Consider the following 14,245-nt stretch of genomic DNA (forward strand, 5'->3'; position numbering starts at 1 on the left):
CGGAGAGGCTGGGTCTCATGGGAGAGCTCCAGCTTCTAATACTCCTGCTCAATAACAGTGTGGCCTACGTAGTATAACGCCCCTGCATCTGATGTTCACTTTGCTGGGATCCAAAGAATATGATAAAGGACATGGTCAAAAGGCAAGTGGCAGAATCCATTTTGGAACACTAATGGACTGTTGGTTTTTCCATCTCATCCCATCTCTCCCACCCACCTCCAAAAAAGTATAAATAGGGATATTCTATGACAGTTCAACAGATACAAGGATTAATTACAATATATAGGACTTGTTTGAATCTGAATTTAAGCAAAAACTTACATGACCACTTACAGCATCATCAGAAAAGACAAACCCAGGTAGGATATTTGGTAACAGTGTTATTGGGTATCTTCCTACCTCCCTGGTTTGCGGACAATGATACCCGAGTGGCAACTGTCTGCTCAAGGGTTGGTGACCAACCACTGCTTCAGAGGTCTAGTTCTGCCATCATCGGGTCAGGAGACCATGGTGGACCACAACTGGCAATGCCACTGGAGTAACACAGGACCCTTTTCATCAGATACTGCATTTACTTTGACCAAAAAGGATGGAGTGACCCCAACCTGAAGAACAAAGAAATAGCCCAGTGTGGCAGTCTAGTGGCTAGGGTCCTTGCCTTACACACACCAGGATCCCATAGGGGTGCCAGTTTGTGTCCCTGCAGTCCCACTTCCCATCCAGCTCCCTGCTTGTGGCCTGGGAAAGCAGTCGAGGACAGCCCAAAGCCTTGGGACCCTCCACATGCAAGACTGAGAAACTCTAGGTTCCTGGCTTCGTGTAGGCACAGGTCCAGCTGTTGGGGCCACTGTTAACTCTGAGTTCCCCCCAAAAAATAAATCTCTTAAAAAAACAAATTACCCAGCCCCCCAAAAAAAGTGTATTGTAATTGAGCTTTTTTGGGCCTGGCACAATGGCGCAGTGGTTAAGGTCCTCGCCTTGCACGCCCAGGGAACCCATAACAGTGCCGGTTCTAATCCCAGCAGCTCCATTTCCCATCCAGCTCCCTGCCTGTGGCCTGGGAAAGCAGTCGAGGACGGCCCAAAGATTTGGGACCCTGTACCCGCATGGGAGACCTGGAAGAGGCTGCTGGCTTCGGACTGGCTTAGCTCCAGCCGTTGTGGCTGCCTGGGGAGTGAATCATCAGATGGAAGATCTTCCTCTGTTTCTCCTCTCTATATATCCGCCTTTCCAATAAAAATAAAAATAAAAATAAATCTTTTTTTAAAAAATGGAGCTTTTAATTTTATACACAATTACAGAAACAGAAATATTGGGGCAGCTTAATCATCTACTTATGTTGAAATAGTAAAAGATCTGAGAGAGAGCCCAGTGCAATGGCTCAGTAGCTAAATCCTCATCTTGTCATGTGCCAGGATGCCATATGGGCACCTGTTCATGTCCCAGCTGCTCCACTTCCCACTGAACTCCCCAATTATGGCCTCGGAAAGCAATTACAGAATGGCCCAAAGCCTTGGAGCCTGCACTCCCATTAAAAACTTCTGGTGGTTTCAGATCGGCTCAGCTCCTGTGGTAATGACCGCTAGGGGTTAATCAATGGACAAAAAATCTCTCCGTAAATCCTCCTTCCCAATAAAAGTATCTCATTGTTGATAAAACACAATTGACAATCAAATTTGTACTCTTGGCCCAATTCTGTTACCTTTGTGACCTAAACACTTGGATTTCATGGAACACACTTGGCTTAGAGGTCCCTCTGAATCACACTGGGAGTTTACGCAGTATGCATTATGCCATTTACCATTTAACTATCAAAATGGGTTTTAAGCTCTTCTAAAATCTACAGGTTCTCTTTCTTTTTTACTAGTCAATGTTTTATGGGGAGGTAGTGGGTTTGGGGGGTTTTACCTTTGATTTGGAAAACATTGTTCTTCACAAGTTTCAGCTGTAGTTTCACTGGCTGCCTTCTGAAGATGTTTCCTAACTCTGTTCTGTGGTCACAAGAGATACAGGTTATCACAGCTTTTTAAAGGTGTTAAAACCTATTTGTGGCTCAAACTTTTTCATTCAACCTGATCAGGTTAAAGAGGAATAAAAATGGGATCACTCCTAGTTTATGATGACCCCATGTCCTTCAAACCTCTCAAGTTTATCTGCACAATGGAATGTATACTTTAGAAGGCTGTTTTTTAATCAAACTTTCAAGGAATTGTTTAAAACACTGTCAAGCCTGGGCTGGCACATTGGTCTGGCAGCTGAAGTCCTTCCCTTGCATGTCCTGAGATACTATATGGGCAATGGTTCTAATCCCAGCAGCCCCACTTCCCATCCAGCTCCCTGCTTATGGCCTGGGAAAACAGTCGAGGACGGCCCAAAGCCTTGGGACCCTGCACCCGTGTGGGATACCTGGAAGAGGTTCCTGGTCCCAGTTTCAGATCAGCTTAGCTCCAGCCATTGCGGTCACTTGGGAAGTGAATCATCAGATGGAAGATCTTCCTCTCTGTCTCTCCTCCTCTCTGTCTCTCTGTATATCTGACTTTGCAATAAAAATAAGTAAATCTTAAAAAAAAAAAAAAAAACAAAGCCACAGTCAAGCCAAGACAATTTTCCCCTCAGGTCCCCTCACTAACCACCTTTCCCTCTGTGCTTGCCACACGGTCCCCTGACAGGCGCAGATTCACAGCTAGAGGTCCAGGTGCAGTGACTTCCAGTGCTTCCCCTCCCCTTTCAGGATGAAATGCAAGCCTCTGCTTGGGAAGAAGCTCCTGGTTTCAGCCTGGCCCAGTCCCACCTTCTGTGGCCATCTGCAGTGTCCCAGCTGACAGATCTCCATCTTTCTTTCCATATACATTAGTGACCTAGTAGAAAGAAGATCTCCGTCTTTGTCTTTCAACATAAGTATAAAATAACAAATACTGATATTAAGAAATGCCTCTTTATGCTTCTGCGTTAAATGAAGTTTAAAAATTTATTAACAAATATATATAAAAGTTTATTGATTTCTTATAAATTTCACTTCTGTACAACTGTTATTATACAATATTTACAAGTATATGTACAAAGATTCCCACCTGTATGTAACCTCTGGTCCATCTGTGTGCTCATATGATGCAAGAGAAACCTAGAATATCAACATTTAATTACTTAAAATGTGTATAATAATCACTACTAAATTGCTCAAAGGGGATGGGATAATGCTACAAACTTGCAATAAAGTGCAATTTTGGGCAATCTTTGTAGATTTCTTCTTTCAGACAGGTAGCCACAGCTCATATGGACTTTTCTTCTTATTAATCTTTGGTGGTGATCCTGAAGATGTTTCTTCAGCAACAGCTTTATCCATGTTGTGGCCTGGTTTTGCTACAGAATTCTGGAAGAAAACAAGTTCAGTCAGCTTCTGAAAGATATAGTTATTTGTTTCTCACAAATTATATTAAACAATTCAATTTAAGAGACAAGATACCATCAATTAAATTCTAAACATGGCCCTATTTGTATTAGGATTCAGTCAAACTGTAAAGGTGCTCGCTCCAAGGAGCCACAGGGGGAAATCATGCTCAAAGTGTGACTATCACCAGAAAGATGGAATCAGTAACACTCCTAATTAAACTCTACATCCAATTTCTGAAAAGCCAATACTTGCATATACCTACATTAGAGCTAAAAGCTATGTTTCTCTGCTGGGAAGATTTTTCATTGAGGTTTTAAATTCCACCTTTTGTTAGCTCTTCTGACATCTACATAAACCAAAGAACAAGTTTCTTTTAAAAACATATTCCTCCCTCATTAACAAGTACTGTAAAAATCAGTCCAAGCCCTAAGAAATCTATAGTAAGACACAATAAAACTGGACCTAACATTACATAGTAACAGCTTGAGCAACATCAAACTTTGTTGACTGTTACATCCGGGAAAACTGAATTAAAGGCACAGTTCTTCATAATGTATTCCCCTGTTACCAATGCTAGTAACAAAGTCATACCAGGATGTAACTAGTTTCAAGAAACTCAGTTGCCAGTTGAGAATCTAACCATTTACATAGTAAGTGAAAACCTTGTCTACTCATACCAAGCAAACCCACACTTGGGTTCCAATGACAGGTCATTTAGTTGCAGTATCTTTGCTACATTAACTGACTTTTATTCTACCCTAGACCTTTTAAAGCCATGAGTTTATTAGCTTCGAAGTATAGTGCAGTCTGCAATGCACACCTGCATATCTCTGGAGAATTACAATAAGCTTATCTTCAAATGAAGCAGGCCTTTTCTGTAATCTCTTAAAATATCTGGAATATACTGCATGTATTATGAAAGGGACATCTATAATAGAGATGCCCACCGTTACAAAGCCGACTTCTGCTTAGTTCTCCAAACTCTGGAGTACCATATGCAAATAATGTCTGTTGATTCTAGCATGCACATGGAATGGATCAACCAATAGGAATGTTAAGTAAACTTGCTTAAACCTTTGATGCTTTTGCCCATGTACCAATTACCAACAGATTTTCTTCATCAATGTCTGGAGAGCACATTCATGATTTCTATAAGACAGAAATAAAGCAGATAAACTATACTGTATGTTGAAAAGAGATCTGTGGGAACATAATGTTGTAAACAAAAGCTACAGATAAATACTCTGAAGACCAGAGAAACACTGGAATTATAAAATTTTGGTACTACAAATCACCAATGTTCCAGCTACAACATGTGACACCATCACTGTGTCAACTGAAAACAGTAAGCTTCCTGAACGTGATCCCATCTGTTTTCTGACACATCTGCTGGTGTTAGGACATCACATATGGCTAGGATTTCCAGGAGATACAGTCTAACGTAAATGAAAATGGCTCATCAGGGCTTTTCCCCGAAGCTTTGTAAAGATCTCATTGATGCAAGCCAAAGGTGCTTACCTCGGACTTTGCTCCATCCTGTGACACAGCTGTTCCATGGCTTGTTTCTTTGGTAGCTGAAAGTGTTCGGAGACTGGCTGGCAAGTCAAAGTTAGCTGTTCCTAAGGCCTTTGCTGCATTGGCCTTCGCTATTTCCAACAGCTCCATCCGATCTATGAGACAAACACAGACAGTGGTTATTTCTGCTTAAGACAGCAATACAAAAGGACGTGAAACTTGCTTTACTTTCCACTCATACAATTATATTCACACAAACAAAATTCCTTTATCTATTTTTTGCTGAGGAAAATAAACTTTCCTAAACAATCTGAAGTAGCCTTCAGTTCTGATCAACTACTTTATGTTGTTGCTTTCTCATCAAATGCTTATTTCTAAACCTAAGAATTAAAAGACCCTTAACATATATCCATCAACCTCTTGACTGAAACTAACAATGTCCACATTTCACCCACTTTCTCAACTGTACTGTACCTAACTTTTCCATTCCGTGATCCCATCCTAAGCAAAACTGATGTTATAAAATATTGCACAACTCAATTTTGTTCACTACTGATAACTAAAAAATGTTTTGATACTATTCTCTCCAACTCACAAAAGCTCACTGAGGGATTAGACATTCAGGAGAAGTTCAAATTTTAGCCCAGGTGAGGATCCCCCCATCACCCCGACAGAGCACCTAGCTTCCTTTGGATCTTCCCAGCCCCCACGCTCACAGTGCACCCCTGGGGAGCAGCAGCCACTCACATAGGAGCCCTAGACTGAGTTCCAGGCTCCTGGCTGCAGCATCTAGAGCCGGCATCTGGGCAGTGAGCCAGCAGATGTAGGCACTCTCTAGGTCTGCCAAACATGAAAACGGGGAAAAAAAATTAGCAGTTTAGACACAAGTCACTAGCATCTCAAAGTCTACACTAAAAACAAACTACCTGAGAAAAGGTTTCCTCCACCCTAAGCCATCAACACCAGCAGCTGAAATTTAATACACAAAGAAAAGAATGCAATGTTTCAATACTCAATGCCCAAAGAAACTGGAACAATATTCTTTAAGATCTATTTATTAAATTCCAAAAGCAGAATTGTAGAGAGAGATGGAGAATGGTATCTTCCACCAGCTGGTTCACTCCCAAAACGGCCCCAAAATGAAGGTTGAAGCCAGAAGCTTCTTTTAGATCCCCGGGGTGGGTGCAGGGACCCCCAACCCTCATCGCCGGCACTAGAGGCAGCAGCTGAATACACAAGGCCACAGCGCCAGCTCAAAGTCTCCTTTGCCACCAACAGTCACCCCTACCCACCCACCCACCCAGCCAGCCGTTCCCCAGACCCACAACTCACCTTTCTCGCTCAACCGGAACGGGGTGCGGCTGCGTGACCTGCTGCGGGACCTGCCCCTGCGCCGGCCGCGCTGCCCCGGGTACACGGCGCGTGCGAAGCCGTAGGAGCGGCGGGCGCGGGCCACCGGGGGCTGCGGCCGTCGGCGCGACCACCGTCCCCGCGAGCGCGACCGGCTGCGGGAGCGGCCCCGCCAGGGGGACCGGCCGGCCCTGCGGGACCGCGAGCGGCTGCGCGAGTAGGAGCGCGAGTAGCGCCGGTACTTGCGCTGATGGCGCCTCCGGGAGCGGGATCGGGACCTGCTCCGGCTCCGGCTCGAGCCGCGCGAGCTGCCGGACGAAGAGCGGCTCGAGCGGCCAGAGCGCGACGTGGACGGCGAGCCCTTGTCCTGCGGAGAGCCGGGCCAGAGGGCGCTCACGTAGCCGGACATGTCGCCTCCCCGGAAACGCAGAACGCCTGTGCGCAAACACACACCAAGGCCGGTCAGCGGCCGGAAGGGCTGGGCCGCGGCGCCGGCCCGGGAAGCAGGCGAGCCCCGCGCGTCCCCGCTCGGCCCCGCCGCGCCGACCGCGGCCTTCCCGCCCCCGCCGCGGCGCCACGCTCCGCCTGCCCCAGCTGCGCGCAGCCCGGGAGGCTCAGTCACCCGAACACTCACCGCCGGGCGTCGCCGCCTCCCTCGGGGCCGAGACAAAGGCCAACCGCGACCTTCCGTTCGGAGCTCGCGGCGAACGGGCGCTTCCCGCCACTGCTTCCCAGCAGCTGTCTGGTCAACCACAAGGCCGACGTCCCGACGCGAAATGACAAGGACGTCCGCAGACGTGTCGAAAGTACGAGAAGGCGTAGGCGGGCGCAGGCGGGCGCAGGCGCACAGACGTTAGAATGGTGGGCGTGGCCTGTCTCTTGCCCAACCGCCGCTCGCCTCCTCCCTTAGCCCCGCCCACCTCACCCCATTTCCCGCCGTCCCGCCCCGCGGGGAGTCTAATGTGCGCACGCGCCGCTGAGTGCCCAATTCTGAGCTCTGAAATCCTGGCAGCTGGCCTAAGGTTCTTGATTCTTCCTCTTCCGGGTGAGCTGTGGAGGGGGGGGCCCGCCAAGAACCACCCTTCCCCAAACCAAAGTTAGAGACTGGTGCGGCGCGCCCCGTGGGCGAGTGCAAGTCCAGGCGCCTGTACCTTAGATGAGAGCAGGCACTGCTTCAGGATGTAGATGGTGGTATCCTTGGGCAGGTCCTGCTAAACAAATTGATTTAAGACGTCTATAATCAATATCCTGTAAGATGAACCATATATCGTGTTTATTAGTTGTTTAATATGCCATAATAAAGACCAGACCTTACCCTCTCACCTGTCCTTTTCTTTTTATTCAGGGACATGTATGTGATTTCCAGGTTTTCAACTAAAAGCTGTACCTCGAAACCATTTAAAAAGATTCAGAGCAGTTGCAGCACTGCTGGAAATCCAAGAGGCCAAGGTCAACATAGCCCTGGACAGGACACACCCTGGAGCAGCTGGTGGCGGTGAAGACTCTGCACTCCTCCCAGAGTGCCTCCCATGCTGTGGGGAGTAAGTGGAGTTCTTTCCAGCAGAGATGGGATTGGAGAGCTTGTCCAACAATGTGAGAGGTGCGAAGAGGAACGGGGGAGCTCTTGAATGGTTATGGGTTAGAAGACAAAGTCATTGATCTTGAAAAGAAAACGTCTGAGCTGTAAGAGCTGTTAGAATCATTAGCTGCGGGCGTCAGTGAAGAATTCAAGGGAATGAGTCTACACATCAGCAAATATTCCTGCCTTCTGGGATGCTCCGAGGAATTCCTGCCACCTGTTTGTCATTGCTCCGTGGGAGCTCACTCCTTCATGCCTGCCATCACTGAGCCTCGAGAGAACTTGGCTGTAACTTCCGCTGGTCCTTTGGGTGATGGCTTCCTGTGCAGGTGCTGTGGCACACATACAGGTGGTTTGTGCAGAGGCAGTGCTTCAGCTCAAGCTCAGCACATCTATTCAGTGCATGAGGACAGCACCAGGGAAGCCGAAGCCTCTGGCTCAGTGCCGCCACCACAGACAGTTGTGAACACTCTGGCACTGTGTCATGTGGCTTCTATGTTGGTGCAAGCCATGAAGAACAAACAGCACACACATATAGATATGTGCCTGCCAGTGTCAGACCTGATGACCCACACAGGTGCAAGGATGGCCTGGTGCCCCGGTGACTGGGAGGGACACAGTTACATCCATGCCCGCATGCCCGATGGCTGCTTGCTGCTCTGCACAGGAGTAGAACTCTTCTGTGTCTGCCTTTGCTGTTTTGCTCAGTTTTGTCTTGCTGTAACAAAATCCCTGAGACTAGAAAATTTACAAAGACAGAATCTCTGGGAAGTGCTAGGGTTGTTTATAGCAACGCATTCTCACGGTAATCTAGTCCCACAAGATCGGACCTATTCCTGAAGAAGGCACTGATCTATTCAATGAGGTTGGCATCCCTATGACCTGATTACTTTCCACTAGACTCTACTTCTCAATTGTTCCACGTATTAATACTACCACATTGGTTGAGCAAACTTCTAGCACATAGCCTTTGGGGAACAAACCACATCCAAACAAGCTGTCTTAATTATATACACCTTAATCTTGAGACACTGCAGTCCTCACAAGGAATCTGACTTCAGGAATGGTAAAGTCACCAACAAGAGAATAATGAGAAAGTCAATTGGCCCCAAAAAGAAAAAGGAGAAATTGTATATGAGTCTATTACAAGTGCTGTAAGACTTTCTGTTCAAAGGTTCCATGTGCTGTAATCTAGGCTGTATCCCGCTATCCCAAGTCTCTCCCAGCCTCTGCTGGACCATGTTGGATTTTTCAGCTTCGAGTCAATAACTCAGTGGTGTTGTGGCACATGTAAAGGTCACGTTCATCCTCATCCCAACCACAGAAGACCATATTGAGGATATAGTGCCATGAGGCCATTGTTTTACAACGAATGGAACAGGATCATACAGAGCACATTCCCCCATGGATGATGATATGCACCTGTCAGCCTAGCCGATGACATCAATGTGCTTCGAAAAAAAAAACAGCTCTGGCTGTTAACCCCTTACTCATCAACCTTTTGGTGAAACATCTTTAACATGCAAGATCTTTTCCTGAAAATGTTACAATGAGTACACAGATGCTGGAGGTCCTTGTGTTGTGCAATTGGACCTATATCTGATTTCTTTGGAATGCATGATTTATCTGCAATGATTCCATCCACTTGGATACTTTATGGCACATCAGGTCACCTAAATTGGCCTTCCTCAAGCCACTAGGCTGGTTTCTCTTTTTTTATGTTAGGGTTTTTGTTTGTTTTTATTTTTATTGGAAAGGCAAATTTACAAAAAGAAAGAAAGACAGAAAGAAAGATCTTCCATCCATTGGTTCACTCTCCAAGTGGCCACAAATGGCACACTGATCTGAAACCAGGAACTAGGAGCTCCTTGCATGTCTCCCACATGGGTACAGGGACCCAAGGCTTTGGGCCATCCTCGACTGCTTTCCCAGGCCCCAAGCAGGGAATTGGAAGAGAAGTGGAGCAGCCAGGACATGAACTGGCACTCAAATGAGATGCCAGCACCTGAAGGTAGAGGATTAGCCTGTTGAGCCACAGCACCAGGCCAATCCAGTGATTTTTTTTTTTTTTAAGATTTATTATTTGAAAGAGTGACATAGACAAAGAGATCCTCCATTCGCAGGTTCACTCCCCAAATGTCTGCAATGGCCTGGCTAGGGCAGAAGCCAGGAGCCTGGAACTCCATCCTGGTTTCCCATGTGGGTTTTGGGGTTCATTTTCTGCTACATTCCCAAGGGAATTAACAGGGAACTGATTCAGAGGTGTAGCAGCAGGACTCAAACCAGTGTCGATACGAGATGCTGGCATCACTGGCTGCACACACCACCATCTTCCAAATTGTACTTTTTTTTTTTTTAAGATTTACTTTATTTTTTTTTACTGGAAAGTCAGATGTATAAAGAGAGACAGAAAGATCTTCTATCTACTAATTCACTCCCCACGTGGCTGCAACAGCTGCAGTTTAGCCGATCCAAAGACAGGAGCCAGAAGCTTCTTCTGTGCCTCTCACATGGGTGCAGGGTCCCAAGGCTTTGGACCATCCTTGACTGCTTTCTGATGCCACAGGAAGGGAGTTGGATGAGAAGCGATCTCACCAAGATTAGTACTGGCAAAAAAAAAAAAAAAATAGTACTGGCACCCACATGGAATCCCGGACATGCAAGGTGAGGACTTTAGCCACTAGGCTACTGTGCCGGATCCTGTCTGTAGTTTTCGTAGCCATTTAATGGGCTAGCACAATGAATGGCTCAACTGACTTTACCTCCAAGTGCCGGCATCCCATACAGGCACCAGTTCATGTCCTGGCTGCACCTATTTGCTATCCAGCTTCCTGCTCGTGGCCTGGGAAAGCAGCGGAGGTTGGCCCAAAACCACGTGGGATAAGCAAAACCTCCTGGCTCCTGACTATGGAACCGCTCAACTCTGGCCACTGGCAGGCACAGGGACAACCAACACCATCATTGGACAGGGGATGGGATTGGGGAGAGGCGTGACCTTGGGCCTGGGGGTTGAAACTTCCAGCAGCCTGCTAGCTGCTGGTGGGTCTCAGGCCAAAACTTGGGACCCTGCACCCGCGTGGGAGACCTGGAAGAGCTCCTGGCTTCAGATTGGCTCAGCTCCAGCAGTTACGGTCACTTGGGGAGTGAACCATCAGATGGAAGATCTTCCTCTCTGTCTCTCCTCCTCTCTGTATATCTGCCTTTCCAATAAAAATAAATAAATCTTAAAAAAAAAAAAAAAGAGGGCCCGGCGCGGTGGCGCAAGTGGTTAAAGGTCCTCGCCTTGCACGCCCGGGATCCCATATGGGCGCCGGTTCTAATCCCGGCAGCCCTGCTTCCCTTCCAGCTCCCTGCCTGTGGCCCGGGAAAGCAGTCGAGGATGGCCCAAAGCTTTGGGAACCTGCACCCACGTGGGAGACCCGGAAGAGGCTCCTGGCTTCGGATCGGCATAGTATCGGCCCGTTGCGCTCCGCCTTTCCAATGAAAATATAATAAAAATAAATCTTTAAAAAAAAAAAAGAAAATGCAGAATTACAGAGAATCAGAGACAGATCTTTTTTTAAAATAGATTTTATTCATTTTTATTGCAAAGTCAGATATACAGAGGAGGAGAGACAAACAGGAAGATCTTTGTCCGATGACCCACTCCCCAAGAGACCACAATGGTCAGAGCTGTGCTGATCTGAAGCCAGGAGCCAGGAGTTCTTCTGGGTCTCCCACACAGGTGCAGGGTCCCAAGGCTTTGGGCCGTCCTCAACTGCTCTCCCAGGCCACAGGCAGGGAGCTGGATGGGAAGCAGGGCTGCTGGGATTAGAACTGGAGCCCTAATGGGATCCCAGCACATGCAAGGCAAGGACTTTAGCTGCTAGGCCACTGCACTGGGCCCCCAAAGTTCTTTATTAAGAGGCCTACACAGAGAATTGAACTGACCAACATTTATCTCTGCACTCTGCCCAATATACAGAAAAGTTGAGTTTGTATCTAGACAATGATTTCGACAAACTTTTATATTTTCTGAAGGTTCATGGAAACTTCCATAGAAAAGCAAATGGATCTGAAACTTTTTCTCAGATAAAAGTGCTTCAGAGTTGGGGGAAAGTGATATACCATGATTCAACACATCACTTTATAAACTGCACAGAGCGTGATCATTGGTAAGAACTGACAGAATCATGCTCACTTTGAGAGCACATATACTAAAATTGGAACGATACAGAGAAGATTAGCATGGCCCCTGCGCAAGGATGACACGCAAATTCGTGAAGCGTTCCATATTTTTTATAGCCACTTTGAGGTGTATAGCAGCCGGTTCTGTATATAAACAAAAATTGAAATGTCAATGAAGTAGTCACAGGATGTAGTTAAGAATTTGCATGGTTTTAATATATTGATTACTCAATACCATGTCCAGCTTCCTGCTAATGGCTTGGGAAAGGAGTGGAGAATGGTTCAAGTCCTTGGGCTCCTACACCCACGTGGGAGACCTAGAGGAAGCTCCTGGCTTTGGATCGGCTTTAGACTGGAACAGCTCTGGCCACTGTGACTATTTGGGGAATGAACCAGTGGATTTAAGATCTCTCTCTCTTCCCCCTTTCCTCCCTTTCTCTAACTCTTTCAAGTAAATTAATCTTTGGGAAAAAAAATAGCACAGCTGCATGTCATTCTTTCTTGGTAACCTAGAAATCAAGTATTGTACTTGCCATTTTCATGAAGTGCACATTGATGACGAAATAGATTGGCAACACAGCAGGAGAGCACGCCTTGTTGTAAACCACAGTCATGACCACGAGTTCAGCTAATGGAATGCAGACAACGGCCATAGTCAGTTTCCAGGAAGCAGTGTTTTCAGCCTGGTCTGAGGAGAACACAGGTTCTTTCCACCACCAGCCTTTCCCACTCATTACTGACGAAAGGAGCATTTGCCCTCAGGAGGGCTTCCTAGCATGTGCAGCTCTCAGGGACAGTACAGACACCAAGATCAGGCCCAGGACGCTCCCGTTCTCCTGGGGGAGAGCCTGTGTACTGTGTACAGATCTGCCATTTTGACTTTACCAAAGTTAGCCCTTCTGAGAAGTAGTCTGTGGCAAATTCAGCAAATGGCTAGCCAGCTGTTGCTGGCAGTGGTTCTCAAGGGTTCCTCATTTGTTTGATGTTAGTCTACCTCAAACCTTGAAGCATGATTATGTAACACAGTTTTATAGGAACTGGGATTCCCCCCTCCCTTCCCCAACACCCCCCTCCATGGTGGATTCTTCCACCTTGTTGCATTACCACAGTTCAAACTCCGTTGACATTCTTTCCTTGCAAGCATCTACAAAACATAAGAGTCCAGCATTTTATTGTCCAGATAAGTTGAAGCATGATTTGATTTAGCTATACCAGCTGCTTTGGCTATAAGAACAGTTCTGTGACTAGCAGAAAAAAATCAATGTTGAGTATTTTTAAAGATATTGTTGCATTTGTTTTGGCCACTTAGGTTTTTTGTTTTGTTTTTGTTTTTTTGAGATTTTATTTTTATTGGAAAGGCAGATTTAGAGAGAGAAAGATCTTCCATCTGCTAGTCCACTCCCAAAAAGGCTACAATGGCTAGATCCAAAGCCCTGAGTTTTTCTAGGTCTCCCATGTGAGTGAAGGGCTCTAGGCCTTTGGGCTATCTTCCACTGCTTTCTCAGGTCACAGGCAGAGAGCTGGATGTGAAGTGGAGCAGCTGGGACACGAACCAGAACCCTTACGGGATATCAGCACTTGCAGGGCAAGGATTGAGCCACTGAGCCATCACGCCAGCCCTAAGCTTTTCCTCCTTCTAATAGCTTTGTTCTGGCTATAGTACGCAAGTTCATTGTTCTTATTGCATATCCCAAAAAGACTAACAAATCATGCCCATTAGTATAACAGAAACATAAAGATGCTCAGGTGTGCTTCTGAAACTTTTGGCAATCATGTTCTGATACAAACAGCAGGATGGGGGAGGGCGGTAAGAGACGGATTGCAGACAGAAAGGTAAGTTAATGCCTTTCCTCTGCCCACTGAAGTTAGTGTTTAGTGTGGCTGGTAAGCTAGTCTTGGTCATTTAGCAAGCATTTAGAGGTTTCATTCAAACTGCCTGCTCTCCATTCCTTCTCCCTGAGACATTAAACTGTCATGGTCAGCTTTGACTTCTGCACTAAGAATGAAATCATATCCCATAACCACTTAAAGATATGTCATGGATTATACTATACAGTTCTGTTTTTTTTTAAATTTTTTTTTTTTTTGAAATTCAGATCAGATTTATGGAGAGGAGAGACAGAAAAATTTCCCATTTGCTGATTCATTCCCCAAAATGGCTGGAGCTGAGCCAGTCTGAAGCCAAGAGCCAAGAGCTTTTTCCTGGTCTCCCACACAGGTGCAGGGTCCCAAGGTTTTGGGCC

General features: G+C 46.4%; 1 protein-coding gene and 1 non-coding gene across 3 annotated transcripts; one reads left to right on the forward strand and one right to left on the reverse strand.

Annotated features, from left to right (window-relative positions):
* Positions 1-3,122: 3,122 nt before the first annotated feature.
* Positions 3,123-7,070, reverse strand: RSRP1 (arginine and serine rich protein 1). Of its 2 annotated transcripts, XM_040979588.1 has the most exons (5): positions 6,891-7,070; positions 6,239-6,691; positions 4,910-5,061; positions 4,496-4,540; positions 3,123-3,370 (listed from the first exon to the last, which is right to left on the reverse strand). In XM_040979588.1, the coding sequence occupies exons 2-4, from the start codon at positions 6,663-6,665 to the stop codon at positions 4,532-4,534; spliced, it is 588 nt and encodes a 195-aa protein (XP_040835522.1). In that variant the 5' UTR covers positions 6,666-6,691; positions 6,891-7,070; the 3' UTR covers positions 3,123-3,370; positions 4,496-4,531. The 2 variants fall into 2 exon arrangements, with proteins under 2 accessions (XP_040835522.1, XP_040835521.1); XM_040979587.1 differs by lacking the exon at positions 4,496-4,540 and having other exon boundaries at positions 6,891-7,059.
* A 4,937-nt stretch (positions 7,071-12,007) lies between these two features.
* On the forward strand, positions 12,008-12,114 carry LOC121156179. Its single transcript, XR_005883819.1, has one exon. It is a non-coding gene; the product is annotated as a U6 spliceosomal RNA (small nuclear RNA).
* The last annotated feature ends 2,131 nt before the right edge of the window (positions 12,115-14,245 follow it).

Source organism: Ochotona curzoniae, unplaced genomic scaffold (assembly GCF_017591425.1).
Source record: "Ochotona curzoniae isolate NIBS_2020 unplaced genomic scaffold, NIBS_Ocur_1.0 contig_3255, whole genome shotgun sequence".
Taxonomy (NCBI): Eukaryota; Metazoa; Chordata; class Mammalia; order Lagomorpha; family Ochotonidae; genus Ochotona; species Ochotona curzoniae.